We start from the raw sequence: 15,880 nt of genomic DNA, 5'->3' as shown, positions 1-15,880 counted from the left end.
GGGATTGAAACCCTTAAGGGTGCTGTGCCACTGAGCTTAGGGGAGCTTCATCCCTTTTTATTTTTTATTTTGAGATGTGGTCTTGCTAAGTTGCCCAGGGTGGCCTCAAACGTGTGATCTTCTGTCTCAGCCCCTGGGTACTATGCTTCTAGGTATGTGCCACAATCCCTGAAAAATTTTTAATTATTATCCTGGTAGTTAAAATCATTTTTTTAGAGTTTTAGGTTCTTTTGATGAAATATCTCTACAGTGTATTTTACCTTCTCCATTTTATGAAATTCAAGGTAAAGTGAATTTAGTTCTTGTAAGGAATGCTTGATTTTTTTAAAAAAGTCATTAATATGTTTAGGGTTTATTGAAATATATGATACTTGTTTCTATCAGGTTTAGTGTATTTTTCTGTTATGATTTTCTTCCTAAAGTCTTTTCAGTGAATCCTTCCATCTTTTTAAATTAAAAATCAGCTTATGTAAATGATACATGCCTACTCTAGAAGATCTTACCTTTTCTTCTTTAATTTGCCACTTTCTGTTCACAGTGCTGAGGAAACCAGCATCTCTTCCTCGGGAGAGGGAGTGGCTGGGCTGGGTGGTGGCCTGTGACCCTACTTAGCTGCCTTTCCGTGCTCTTCCCTGAATGCTCCACTGTTGTGCAGAGTTGAGACCTGAGGGAACCTGACTTGGGGATGCGTTAGCCTTCTTCAGAAGAGGCACAAACATGCCCTTCAAGAATGAGCGTGCTTTAAAATTGGCGTGTTACTGAGGAGATAGTGGGCAGTAGACTGATTCATTATCTTAGGAGGTCTGAGGAAATTGGCCAAACACATAATGGCACAAACACCGTGCTAGCTGAGCCATGCAGAATGCATATACTTTTGGAGATGTTTTGTTTTCAGAAAATTGCTGCTGCTTATAAGTTTATGTTTGTTCACATTTCTAATCAAAATTTGTAGTAGAAATTTAACATTTCATTTCTTTTTCATTTCAGTGTGACAAAATTAGGCAAGAACGAGATGAAGCTGTTAAAAAACTGGAAGAATTTCAGAAAAGTACGTACGCATTTCAGTGGAATTATTGTAAATACTTGTTTGGGTTTATGTGAGTACATAGATATTCTGTTTAATTACCAATGCATTAGTCCAGAAGGCAAAAATTGTCTTCCCATTTACCCAAAAAGGGTCCTGGCATTGGTTATGGTTTTAAAGAAATGGAATAAGCATTGTTTTATGAGGGTATTATTTTTAAAAATTTGCAGTTTGTTATAAGAAAATATTACTAAACAAGAAATTAAAGAAGAATAATTTTATTTTGTTACATTGACTCCTTGAAAAAGCCCATGATAGTATTTTGTAATCTGTTCTTCTGGCTTTTCACTTGTGTAATGTATATTTCTGTTAAAAGCCGTATTTTGCATTCAGTTTTGTAGGTTGTGGTTTACAATAAACAGTGTATTGTCATCTTTGCATGTCACTAGAAACGTATTAGTTTTAATTGTTGCCCATACTATTCTATTATACTACAGTACCATAACTTATTTATGCCTTTATTGATAGATTTCTAGTTAACTTATACAAAATGCCTTCGGAAGTAATATATATACATATATATACTATAGAAAGTAATGTATATTGATCAATTTACGAGAAAAGAATTATTCTTGAATTTTGCTATACAGGTTTGGAGTTAATGCTATATTATCAACTTAGTACTTAAAATGTATCAAGGGTAAATTTTATATTAAATATTTTAAATCAATAAATAGAAACTGGAGATATAGCTCAATGCTTACCTAGCATTTTTGGGTTCTGAATTCTATCCCTAGTGCTACAAATAAATAAGTAGATAAGTAAATAGAGTGGAAAGAAACTTTGGGAGGTGATGGGTATGATTGTGGCCTTGAATTGGTGGTGGTTTCATGACTATATACTTATCTCCAAACTCATCAAGTTGTATGTGTTAAATATATCCAGCTTTTTGCATGTCATTTATACCTCAATTAAATGGCTTTTAAAAGAGAAACACAGATATAGTTTGTACAAAGTGGACATTTTTACAAGTTTGAATGTTTGAAATAGACCTCTGCCCTAGGAATGCTATATTTCCCCAAAAGCTATAATAATCTTCTAAACTTTTCCTCTGTTGTTGCTTTATATGAAATAAATCTGTTACTTATCCCCCAAGATAAAAGTGTCCGATGGGCATAAATCATGAGCAAAGACCCAGACCCCAGAGCCTTGGAAGCATGGCCTTTCTCTGCCATACTACAGATGCCCTATCAGACAGGATATTTGATTTTATTACGAAGTGTTGACTTGGTAACTGCGCGACAAAACAGTTTTACTCTTCTGAAGGCAGCCGAACAGCTGTAAAATGCAGCATTATAGTTAAGTTTCAACAGCCAGTTTATTCCAGCATCTGACTGTGACAGCGTCTAAGTAGAACTGTGCTTGTATTATCTGTCTTTGGAGGATACTGTGCTCTTGTAGGAATGCCTCCTGTTTGTGAGTGTGTCAGTTGCGGTTGTGTGGAACTTTCTTATCCCCTCGTAAAAGATTTATGGATTCTACTTAATTTGTGCTGACATCCATGCTTCTAAGCAATCCTCTTAGTAGAGTTGTCTATTAATGTGCCTGAACTCTCTATGGCAGATTGATACACTGCTCAGTGGGGATAGTCACTTTTTTTATGGGTGGACTCACTATAAAATGTTTTAATCTAGGAAGATGGTAGGGATTTTGCCTCCCATGCTATGCAAAAATGAAAGCTACTTCCCCTCAACTTTATAAGTGATGTATAAACTCCATTTCCATCCACCGTTTCCCTTCTTTGTCTCTTTTCTAAATACCTTGGATAGTTTAAAAAGCTTACTGTTTTTTTTTTTTTTTTACAAGAAACTCAGGTTAGGACCTGAAAGAATTAATGGGAAGGTTAGTACAGCATTCTCTTGCTATACACTTTTAGTTTTTACCTTTATCAAGCCTGCTCACCTAAAATATGCATGGCAGAAAAAGAATGCCAACTCACTCTCAAAGGAAAGGGAAAATGGGAAGTGAGAAATCTAAATATTTCTTTAGAACTTGCATCTGAGATGAAAGGTACATAGCTTTTGAGCGATGGTAGAATTTCAGGTCCACAAGGGAATAAATATGATCGTGGTTTTCACTAGTGGAAAGCATTTGTGTGGTTCCGTGCAACCCCGGACAAGTTTCCTCATCATTAAAGTTGGGATAAATGATCTACTTTATGAATTTTTTTGAGGCTAAAAAATGAGATTAATTTGGGGCCTGGGGATTTAGCTCAATGGCATAAGCACCTGCCTTGCAAGCATGGGGTCGTGAGTTCAATCCCTGGTACCAATAAAAAAAAAATGAGATTAATTTATATAACAGAAGCTTCACTTTTTACCTGGTCTGTAGTAAGTGCTTAATAAATGTGAGTTGCTGCCATCACCATCTTACCTACCTGGTCATCAGGTTTCTGTTCCATGTTAGGAGTTCATAGCATCATCCTTGACCAAGCCCATCTGTGTATGAGTCCACATGTATGGAGAGCCCAATGGCACAGTTTCTTTTGGTGCAGAGTTAGAATCCAAAATCCCTATGATGTTTACCTATCAGGACTTTACCAAGAAATGTGGTGGGTGAAGCTGAGTAAAGCTGAGGAACAGCTTGTAAAATCAGAGAGCTCTTCTGTCTCTGCCTGCCAGGCTTTTCCTAGAGTGCATATATTTCCAAGTCATTCTTAGTCCTGTGTCATCCCCACCGCCACGTGTCTAGAAAGCAGAGTCTTGAACAAGGAGAACTAAACAGAACCCTTTCATGTGTTTAAGCCGATAACATTAGATCCTGTGTTGTTTCAGGGCGCACTGGTTTTCCTACATGTGTGCCAACTTCCTGGCTGTTTTCTTAGCACATGAAATGCTTTCTGTGTCATCGGTATTGAAGAAGAGTCTGTGTTATGTTCACTGTGTATGATTCAGAGAGACCCTGCATCTGCACTGCTGGGTGGTGCAGTTTTCCTCAGGAACCAATCAGTCATTGGTGATGACACTTTTAACAAATTAAGAATGACCGTGGAAAACTGGAGTCATCTGGAAATGAATGTGGCAGGGCTTTAGAAGTTAGGACTCTGAGACGTGGGACAGGTTACTTAACTCCTCTGGGTCTCAGTGTTGTCAAGTAAAAAAGTGCTTGTTGTGAAACCTACTTTGCAGACTGTTGTGAGGTTTCATAGAGGTACACAAAGCTGGACTCATAGGTCTTTAAAATTTCTTTCAAAGTGAAAAAATAGTACAATGAACCTTCGTAGATCTATCAGCTGGTTTCAGTAATTTTTAAGGCATGCACACACACTTACTCTTACTGAACTCATATTACTTTAAACTTAATACTAGTCATTCAGTCATTTTAGTGTTGGCTAAAAATATTTCATTATGAATTTCTAGGAGATTATTTTTTAAAATCAGTATCGCGTCCCTTTACTGAAAGCTCATCTTTTTTTTTCTAAACCCTGTGTCATTCAAAACTGTGATTGTCATAGGTATAGTGGCCATGAATCATGGATCATATGATGGAAGCCTAAAGTTAGCTCCTTAAAGCAAGATGGGAGGGACAGGGGCAGGAGAAGAGGGGAAGGGAGTGAAAAAAAGATTTAAGATGTATTAAGTACATGTAGCAACTCCCCACTGTAAACATATACTAATAAAAAATCATTAAGCAGTTAAGGTTTAAAAAACCTTTATTGTTTGAAAGCTGAAAATAAATGTACACATCAGAAATATTTCTATTTACATCACGCAAGCTGACTTCTGGATTTGGAAATGGAGTCACACATTTTAAAGATACAAATGGCCTTAGAACCTAGAAAGTGAATAAGGGTTCTGTGCTACCAATTTAGCAATCAGATCATTTCTTAAATGAAAAATGAAAGTAAAATTAGAGTATATATTTTGTTACCCCTTTTTGGTGGTAGCAGGGATGTGAACCCAGGACCACCTCACTGAACTACATCTCCTGCCTTTCTTACTCTTTATTTTGAGACAGGATCTTGCTAAATTGGGTTTGAACTTGGGATCCTTCTACCTCAACCTTCCAGAGTATACTATTCCCTCTTTGAGAAAGAAAAACCCCACCTGATGGAGTGTTCCACATCAAAACTGGAGAAAATGTGGGCGAGTACTCCCTAGCCAACTTTATCTAGTTAAATAACTGGACAGCTTTTTACAAAATACTTAGAAAATAAATGTCCCTCCCTGCTCCTGTTTTGCTAGCCCTGAATCTCACTACCCACAGAATGATTTTTCTTACTCTTTCATGAGCAAGAATGTTATTGAATAAAAAGTCAAATTCCTATGAAAAATGCAGAGTGTTTATGTTTTTGTTATGAGAGTAGAAATACCAGATTGTGGCAGGAGATGTCAAGTAGTTAAGGCTAAAAATTCAAAGTAATATTTGATGTTGTAAAAATTGTATAGGTTTCTTTTTTTTCCTTCACATTTTTTGAAGAACCTACCTTGTAAACATAGTGATAAAATGCCAGGAATATTAGGATTTTAAGGAAATAATAGAGCCTATTATTTAAACTACAATATAAAAGGCAATTATATTGATGAAGAGCTACATGGGCTTTGTGTGTGTGAATGAACTTGGCCTGTGTTCAGCTTCTATTTGTTCTTCTGGCATAAACACATATTGTGTGTGATTCCAGTTTAATGGGGACCCGTTTGTATGCCAAGCAGCTGCATTTTAGGACCTATTGCGTGATTTCATAGCTCTCTGAAAATTGGTTCTATTCAGAACAAGAGATAGAAGAGGACAAGGGGGGTGGTGGTGGTGGGGGGAGCTTCAACACACAATCATTTCTTTTCAATTGGAGCCAGAAAGGTTGATGACAACATGACCATTGTGTTATAATGATAAGACCACTAAGGCATCTGTACCTCTCATCAAGGCTTTCACACCACAGCAGATACAATTTAATTCACTGCTCTGTCAGCAGTGCTGATACCATTATGCCGTCTGTCTCCACAGTTATAATCACTGTCCTCTGAGAAATGCAGTTGAAATGATCTTGAGCAGTCAAAGAAACTCTCAATTAAGGCTGCCACTTCCAATGTGTCAGATTGTGTCTTAGGCACTTGGTACAATTTTCACTTCCAATCCTGTTTATTTACAATGTCTACCAGTAATTACGCTTAACGTGTCATTTAGTGAGGGGGGCCCCTGCCAAGCCGATTGTTGGGTGCTGCTGTACCATTGAGTGGGAGTTTCTCGAAGTCAATGCCATCAGCAGCTTTTAGGCCCTGATGGGATGCAGTAGTAATGTTGATAATGCAAGTATCGTGCTCATCAAGTCATAATTAGATGCCACTCAAATGTGCCACTTGTAATAACAGTGTTGATTCATGTTTTTCTCGGTGACTGCAACTACTAATTAGTTAAGTGGTTTTTGGTTGGCCTGCATTTGCGGCAGATTATTATTACCCCTGAAAAAATGTCAAGGTTAGAGATGTTTCTGGCCATTTAGTGCTGCTTTATGAATTTGAATATTAGCATAATAAGAACTTTGGACAGACTTAGGAAGTAATACATTTTTCTATTTAATTTGGAGAGAAATTTTTCCCCTGAGTTTAATCATAATTGCAGGTTAATTAAGCTTAAATGAAGCAAAAGTAATCTCTCTTTGTGTTATATGAGCCCAGTGCTTTTTGCCTAACTTTGTTGGATTTCTCATTTTGGGTATTCTTTAATTTTTTTTAAAATTCATACAAATATCAATAAGCGTATATGTTTATAGATAGATTTGTGATTGTGAGAATTTTTCTAGAGGAATGTACTAATTCTTTCTTAATTGAGCTTCAAAATATAATTCATTAAGTTTCAAGTTACTTTGTATCTTTGAATCTCAATTTACATGAACTAACTACCAAAAATTATTTTTTTAGATGTTGGTAAAATGTCAAGATCTGGTTTTTCTTCTCATCTTACTGACAGTTTGTGATGCAAGAAACAATTTATCAGCGTTTGCTTTTAGCATCACATACCATAGTACATAAATCTCAGTGCTGTACTTTTCTGCCCTGGAATTCATAAAATAACAGTAACTAGTTTGTCATTGTTAGAAACTAATACTATAATATTTAGCTAATCTGCTTCATTGTTATTTTAGTCAGAAGATCAATTTAAGATTTTTCTTTTATTTTATATTAGCTAATTTTCTTTATTATATGTTATATTTCCAAAGGAAAGAAAGACATAGTGTCACTCTTTAGTTGTGGGAGAGTCTTTTGTTTAAATGAAGGTATGTCTATATCTGTGGATACATATAAAATTACATAGAAAGCAGAGACTTAAAATCTCCTAAATAACTTCCAAAATGTATTTAATAGTGGCAAAAGTTCTTTGTTGTATTCTTTTTTCTTTCTACATTGAAACATTAGCTAAGATTTAATCAGGACAACTTAAAAACTTTTTCCAGTGATGGCTAAAGGTCTGGATAGAGAAAGAATTGACGTATTCTTAATCATGGGATGATGCGTGGGCTTCTGGAGTAGCTGACTAATCTCTGCATGCTGAGATTTTTTTTCCCCCCTCATTCCTAGTTTCTCACATGGTTATAGAGGAAGTTAATTTCATGCAAAACCATCTTGAAATAGAGAAGACTTGTCGTGAAAGTGCTGAAGCTTTGGCAACAAAGGTGAGCCTATTCAAATGAAGGAATTTTACCTAACTCATTTTTATTTCAATTTGATTTTGCTTTCCTAGTTCTCATTTAATCACTTATCTGCTCTGCTGATGAGGAAAGTGTTGTAAGTCTCAGAATCCTGGAATATGAATCCATAAGTATCTGCCTTAATGCAAAGTTTATTTTAATGGTAAAAGAAGCATTTAAATGTGTATATTGCAGCCTTTGTGCTTTTTGTTTTTGTTGTTGTCTGTGAGAAATGATCCCCAAAGAGTCTGTTGAACTGGGTTTCCTGAATGTCTCTGCATTTAATTAAAATCTTAACCAAGTTGAAAACTAACCTGGTGTGACAGAAAAGAGCAGTCAGTATTCTGTGCTTGAGTCCGATGAAAGTCAGTTTCAACCCTTGCATTTCAGGTGATTATTTGTGAAAGCAAAGTGAGGGCATGTGAAAGGTGACCTCCAGTGAGCCACTGATTGCTTCTAGCTGATGAATTTATCAAGTGTGTAATTTTCTAGATTCTGTCTCATCAGAAGTACATTATTAAAGAATATTTTTATCTCTGTCTTACGTATTTTGGGTTGGGTAAAATGCATCTGAACTACTTCATCAGAAAATGGATTACTGCAATTTTCAACCAAATTTCATTAGGAATGCTAGTTGTATTTCTTTTGCTTCCCCCCACCCCCATCATGCACCTCTGAAGCATTTCTTTGGATGTGATTGAAATGCTACTACCAATAAATAAATAAATTCAATTTGGATGCATTAGCGGTGTGCCTGTTAGAGGTATTTGTTTAATGGTTTGCATAACGACACTGCATTAGAATTCATAAGATAGTCAATCAGAACCTAAAAAATACATGTATGTGTGCAATTTTTCTCCTGTTACTTGCCTGACAGATACATAGCAGTATAGGCTAGAGGTTTAAAAGCAGTGGTAACATGGGGATTGTCACATCCTTTTTATTCTGCTGTACCTCACTGAAGTTTAGCAATCTGTGAGCTTGTATCAATTCCCTTTATTTCTTTTAGAACAGGAAGAGAAAATAGATATTTTAGGAACAGACTGGTTGCTGGAGTCTTCTACAGCCCACGAATAGTTTTTGTATCTTTTCTTGTTATCAGCAAATTCCTGTTACAACAGGGAACCTAGTAGGACACTGACTACCTCTTGGGATGGGCTGAGTTTGTTCATAGTTTTACCTTAAATGACAAATGGAATATGGTTAGGACTGGCGTGACCGTGGGTGGGCCTTCCTTTTTACAGAATGGCCCGTAATTGTTTTTTGAGCATGCAATATGAACTCTTGGGGCCTGGAATAGAAAAGCAAACAAACAACATTGACAACAAAAAACTGAGTCAGATGCAACAGATGTGCCTTGAATGCAAAATTTGGAAGCTTCATTATATGTGTGATCCTTAAGTGGCAACAGCACATTTTGTTTTAGGTGTCTTAACATTTTTGAAAGTAGGCCTCATGTTCTTAGCAGCAGAGTTTCTGTAAAATATTTTTCTATATCCTTGCCATCAGATTAATGACAGTTGAAATATTTCATTCTTCTGGTGCAATTTAACCTCATAATTTTCTGTTTTAAGAAATTTTGTTAATTGTGTTTTAGTTGCACACAATAGTGGGATGAACCTAGAACATTTATGCTGAGTTATATCCCCAGCTTTTTCTGTTTTTTTTTTTTTTTTTGAGATAGTGTCTCCTTAAGTCCCTAAATTGTCCATGCTGGGCTTAAAGTTGTAGTCCTTCTGCCTCAGCCTCCCAGAGTGCTGTGATTACAGGTATGTGCCACTATGCCCACTTGACTTTGTAATTTCCTTAAAAACAAGTTTGAATACTTTGCTTTGCTAGGATGCCTAGGTTAAGCTGATAAATGTAAGCCAATTGTTTTAAATCATATGATGTAAAGCATTTAGTTTGCTTACTTTGTTTCTTTATATATTCATTAAATGCAAATGCCCAATGTAAAAGCCACTTAAATTTTAATATAGTAGGATCAATTGCTGTAGGGTCATCAGCAATTTATTTTGCTGTGTGATTTAGAAGAGTTCCAAACAAGTTGCATACTGTTACCTGTAACTTGATGAATAAACTGTGATGAACTTGCTGAGCTAAATTTTGTGAATTCAGCAGTCTCAAAAATGTCCAAGATAGTACTTTCATAAGACTTCATATATATAAATCTTCTATTTCTTCTTTTAAAATGTGAAAATGATGTTTCAGAGAAGACTTGAGAGATCTTCTGGTTGACTTCTTTTTTATGCTAATGAATGTTTTAGAGTAATTGTGTTGCACACAGATAGTAACTGATAGACTGCAGTGCTTAGTTTGATAGGGGTGTTAAGTTCTTTTGTGGGCAGGATTGTTAACTATCCTAGTTCCTTTTTTTTTTTGAGACAGGATCTTATTATGTAGTTATTTGTATAGTCTAGTCTGGCCTCGAACTCCTGACAATCTTTCTGACCCAGTCTCCTGAGCTCTGGGATTACAGGTGTGTGGCCACCATGTCCAGCAGGATCATTAACTATCAGTTGTTAACTATCAAGTATTTATTGTGAAATAATATGGGGAAAATAAATATTTTCATGAATATCCTGGAGGAAGAAGAAAATGTGTAGATGTATAATTTGGGTAGAAGAAAACTTGTTGAAATTGATTTCTAGAGGATAATTAGATATATAAAATAAGCCTCATTTCTTACTATTATTAGCTAACACTGAAGTTTTACTGTGAGTCAGTCACTGTATTAAGGACTTTTTCTATAATGTCTCACTTAATCTTCATATTTGTGGATAGCAACTACCTTTATCCTTAGTTTGCTGATGAGGAAACCGAGACCCTGAAAAATTGAAAGGTTGGTTCTGGAGTCAGTGACAAAATTTGATCACAGAGCTGGGTGTATACTAAAGTGTCCTATTATTCAGCATCAGTGATTCTTAGTGTCAGTGTACATCAGAGTTTCCTGGGAAGCTCTTGAGAAAGTTTTTAAGCAAGGCCCCACGGCCAGAGATTTTGATTTGATGTAGACTTTTAAGCATTGTGATTTTTAAAAATCTCTCCAGAGATGCTGATGTGCAGAGTTGGAAACTATTGGTTTAAATATTGGAAGGCAGAATTATAAATTTAGCATTTTCTTGTTCAAGTGGTATTGCATTCTAACATTCAGAAAACATAGCAGAGTTTGAGAGTTGGTGAGAAGGATCATTGAGCCTCTCTGAAGGCCATGCTGTCAAAGAACCTAAAACAGTGTTTACCTGAGTTTTCTATCTTATGGAAGAGGATTGGGAGTCTGTGACCCTCATCTTGTGTCCCTGATCCTCTAGTGTAACATGGGATCGTAAGAGCAGGGTCAAGAGAAAGGGGAACAAAGGGCTATTGATTCCCTGAGTACAGTGTGCCCGTCTTCCTGAGAAGGAGGGGTTCGTAGTCTTTCTAAAAGGTTATTCCTGATTCCCCAGAGAAGTCAGGAAAACTTTTTAAGCCTCAGACCATGCCCCTTAGGGCATTCCTGTGGAAATGGGACCAAGTTTGGTCTTTGCTGTACTTTTTACTATATTTTTATGCATATAAACATGTTACCTAAGGAGAGTGGTGGTAGTTGAGTAATTAAAACTAAAAACCCACTCATTTCTACATCACAGAATAGCAAATATATTAACAAATTAGGATTCATTTTAGCTGTTACAAATTAGAACTCCTGTAGAGATGATAGGAATAGATTGTGAACTTACTTCTATTGTTCATTATTGGAACTCTACAAAAAGCAGGAACACATCTTGAACTGGCTTAAGCAAGAAGAGATGCTGGGTTTGGTGGTGCATGCCTGTTATCTCCCTTTCTTCATGGATTTTTTGTTTTTGTGGTTTTTTGCCTCTCTCTGTACATCAGCTTCACCTTTTTGGCTTTGCTATAGACTACCTCCCTTTCTTGATCAAATCAGTCAAGGAGTATGGTTGCTAGCATCTCTTGTATACTCGGACACAGAATCTCATGTCTCTGTTCTAACTGAATTTCTAGAGAAGAGAGCTGATTGGCCAAGCCTGGGTCATGTGCCTAATCGCTAGCTCTATTAACTGTGACAGTAGTTAAGGAGTACTTAGGGGAGAGGGTTCCTCCCATAGAAAGCAGGTCAGCAATGAGGAAGAGTGATAATGTCCAAAAGAGAGGGATGCAGAATAAATAGACATTTAAGAAGCGTTCTTGGCACAGCATCAAACTGAGCATTTGTTGAAATAAAGGCCTTTATTATAACTACTAGTTACTAGAAATATGGAGTACTTTATCTTAATTCCTTACATTTTTTATCAGTTATAACTAGCATTTTCCTCACTGCTGGCTGTAATCCAGGAATCAGGTCTTATATAAAGTTATACATTTAACATTAAAGCATATGAATAAAACCTTGTTTCATGAGTCTGGTAATTGTTATGTCCTGCTGTGAATGTTGGTGAATTTGTAAGACAAAAATATACTTAATTGGTCTATTGTTTAAAAATCCAAGATACTCATTTAACTGCTGTTAAAATAACCATTTTTATATTTTGTCTTAGTTAAATAAAGAAAATAAGACACTGAAGAGAATCAGCATGTTATACATGGCCAAGCTGGGACCAGATGTTATAACAGAAGAGATAAACATTGACGACGAAGATGCCACCACAGACACAGACAGTGCTGCTGAGACCTGCATCTCAGTACAGTGCCAGAAGCAGATCAAAGGTGAGACTTGTGGATCAATTATTGAGCATGGCTTTTGCTTCTCTTAGTAGCATCCTTTACAGCCTTGGCTGTATAGTCCCGACTTATAGCAGAATGACAGGAGAACTGTTAAAAACACTGATCCCTGGGCCCTGCCATCAAAAAGTTGTGGTTTAATTGCCATGGTGGGAGCATAAGTAAAACTCAAGGTCATAGTTACTTCTTTGTGAGTTGCATTATTTATAATTAGGCATTTTTAAACTTGTCTCTACAGAAGCAGTCAAGACCATAACCTTATGAATATGGGTCATATGTTCAGATAGTTTTGTTTTTTAAAAAAATTTCATATATATATATATATATATATATATATATATATATATATATATACAGAGAGAGCCAGGGCTGGGGGCCCAGGGGAGAAGCTCAGTGTTACAGTGTGAATTTGATACTTATGACTTGCTGGAGTCAGTTCTTAGCTCCAAAATGTGTATGTGTGTGCGCGCATGCGTGTGTGTAGGCCCTTTTTGTTTGGTTCTCTGTCAGACTCTTTGGAGGGAAGGGGAATATCTGCCCTCCATCTGACTGGGGCAGTGGACTGCAAGCAGTATTCAGCATTTAATAGCTGTGTTGGCTGGCAAGTAGTGGTATAGGGAAAGATTATATGGCACCTTGGTTCAATGCACGTTAATTTCCTTTATGTATGTGCAACATTGCTTATGTTAAAGGTGCTTTGGCTCCATAATGTGGAACATTTTTGACGAAGTACACATTCAAAAGTAGTACTTACTAGTTTATTTGGTATGTAAAATTTTAATTGATAATATAAAGAAGAGCTGTTACTCAGCTTTACCTGAATCTTTAACTCCTTACAAGTCAAACAGAATTTACAATGGGTAGGAGGGAGAGGAATTTCATTTTGTTCATTATTCTCCCTTCTGTCAGGTCTTGAACAGTGTGGTCTTACGTTCTTCCTTTTGAAATTAGTCAGCCAGGGGAGAAAGTGCTTTAAAACTAAGTCTTTGAGAACTTCTTCAAGCTGGGTTCGTGTAAAAAGTTTAATTCAGTTTATAAAAAACCACATAGCAGGTTACTTAATGCCCTGGAAGAAAGTAGGAATTTAAAAACAGTTCAAAATGAAGGGGCCAAACAGTGGGCCTGGGTATAAATTTAAGTAGTCCATCTAATCCATGTTTACTTTTAAGTATTTGAGTGACAGAGGTAACTGTAACACCAGAACCTTTTGTATGTATAGTCGCTAATATTTTCATTGTAGCAACACATTTTTCATTAAAATTTCTGATAGAAATAAATTAAGAAACAAAATACCCACAACTCTGTAGAGAAAATTACTAGAATTAACCCTTCTTTATGGTTTCAAGTCAGTTCAAATAATGTTTAAGGGCTATAAATTGGCAGCAAGTCAAGATTTTTTCTTCAAATCAAACTCTCCAAATTATTAACTGCCCAATTGTTTGTTTATATTGTATTGTGACAAGAGCCCATGGCCATTTTGAAATAAAAAAGAAATTAGTACAGCACCTTAATTTGTTTTACTGAAAGCTTAAAATTTTTACTTCTCAAATGCCAGATAATTTTCTCGAATGTGGGTTTGATAGATTGCAAAGGAAACTTGATCTGGTTCATTTAGCATGGTGAGATTGCCTGGTATAAAATTATTAATAACCATGGCTCCGTAGGGTAGGTGGCAGACAAGTGAGATTCCTGTTGTCCTTCAGTTTTTCTGTTTTTTTAATTGTTAAATGACTGTAAGCTACACATGGTCTGGCATTTTCAATTCTTTTGAGAAGGTTGATTTCTTCTTTTAAAAGTAAGCATCTTTCTATTTATTTCTTTATTTTTCCTGAAAAAATGCAGAACTTCGAGATCAAATTGTGTCTGTTCAGGAGGAAAAGAAGATACTAGCCATTGAGCTGGAAAATCTCAAGAGCAAACTTGTGGAAGTAATTGAAGAAGTATGTATCTTGGGCCAGAAAAGCAAAGCTTTGATTTCAGAGCCAGTTTAGGGCTTGGCAAAGTTAAGAACTCAGTACTGGAGTTTAATTTTTGACATGAGGACCACGGACCAGTTTTACTCTTTTCTCTTCCCCCTACTTCAGATGCACGGAATAGCACAGCCTAGTGGTGTCCAGCACATACGCCTTAGTGGGCTGTTTGCATCGTTGAAAGCTCTGAAAGGTTTGCTAGCACTGGCATAGAAAATCTCATCCTGAACATCTGTGCCCACCCCTTTGCTTGATAAATAAAACACAGAAAGCACATTGACATGTTCTCTCATCCCCCATTTTTTCAGGTTGGTAGAATGGTAGCTACTTTTAAGAGGCACACACTCCACTGTTTCTGGTGAAGAAGGAGAGTAGTTTGCTTCTCTGGCTCAGTGGGAGGTGCTGTCCTGCTGTGGCCGTGCCATGTTGGTTAGACAGTAGTTGGGGTTCAAGCAGAAATTTGGAGTTTCCCCCTTTTTCTCTTGAACTGTTTTTAAGACCAGGACCACATGGTTGCCTTTTCTGCATCTTTGTAACCTTGATCCAACTTGTATCTGTGGTTGTCAGACTTGGTAGTCTGGAACTTCCCAGCTGATGTGCTGACCTGATGATGCCACCAGAAGGCTTAGGAGTAGGGCAGTTGATCCCACAGTGAGCAACCTCCCTAGTCACTGCCTTCCCTTCCATGGATTGTTAGTTCCTTGAAAGGCAGGACGTAAACAACGACAGGAAGCAGTGGCCACCAACCTCCTGCGCCCAGCCACTTTTGCTTTATTGCATAAAAACAACTTAATGAATGGGAAGAAGTATGATGCTACTTTGAAAGCGACAGTACTGTTGAGTAGTGTATGTCAATTATTTAAACCAGAAGCAAAAATAGAAACAGAAAAGAGGAAGCAGTTCACAGACCATCTAGAGGTGCTGATAGCACACTCAGGAACGTGTTCTTAATCTATTTTTTGAGTATAACCTCAAGAGGGACAGAAAACACATCTGGTATGGTTTATTCCTCAGTGATGATAACTTATTGGTGATTCTTTCCACTCCCTCCCAGAGGTTATTGGAAGACAATTCTGAGATTATTTTTATTATGCCATTTTAAATATCTGAAAGGGTTTGAGAAATAAAATAATGAACATTCATATACTTCTACTCAATTTCATACAGAAGCCATTAGCATACTAAGAGAAGATGGCATATCCCTCCCCCACCATATCCTCACCCACTACTCAGTTTCCCTAGGCAGCTATTACTTTGAACTCGGTGGTTAGTATAAATTTACATGTTTAGTACAATATATACTATTTTGAGTGTTTTTAGACTCCGTAAATGTGCCTTCTTTTTAAATTTAGCATAATGTATTTGAGATTTATCTGCCTTGTTCTGTTTAATTTTACATTCTTATTTTTAAAATTGTTCTAATGGCATTCTACTGATTGATAGCAAAGGTTATTTGAGAAATTTTATTTTGGAGGAATA

At 36.5% G+C, this 15,880-nt stretch overlaps 1 protein-coding gene across 3 annotated transcripts in view; it reads left to right on the top strand.

Annotated features, from left to right (window-relative positions):
* The window catches only part of Shtn1 (shootin 1), a 91,773-nt gene that overhangs the window by 25,381 nt on the left and 50,512 nt on the right, over positions 1 to 15,880 (top strand). For all 3 annotated transcript variants that reach the window (XM_023561611.2, XM_003479638.4, XM_063244816.1), the window contains 4 exons: positions 988 to 1,048; positions 7,600 to 7,694; positions 12,248 to 12,416; positions 14,274 to 14,371. In XM_023561611.2, the coding sequence (XP_023417379.1) occupies positions 7,608 to 7,694; positions 12,248 to 12,416; positions 14,274 to 14,371 (354 nt within the window). In that variant the 5' untranslated portion in view covers positions 988 to 1,048; positions 7,600 to 7,607. The remainder of the gene's footprint in view (positions 1 to 987; positions 1,049 to 7,599; positions 7,695 to 12,247; positions 12,417 to 14,273; positions 14,372 to 15,880) is intronic.

Source organism: Cavia porcellus, unplaced genomic scaffold (assembly GCF_034190915.1).
Source record: "Cavia porcellus strain 051 isolate PalLab524CR breed Dunkin Hartley unplaced genomic scaffold, mCavPor4.1 scaffold_2, whole genome shotgun sequence".
NCBI lineage: Eukaryota > Metazoa > Chordata > Mammalia > Rodentia > Caviidae > Cavia > Cavia porcellus.
This window is presented reverse-complemented; position numbering and strand designations above follow the sequence as displayed.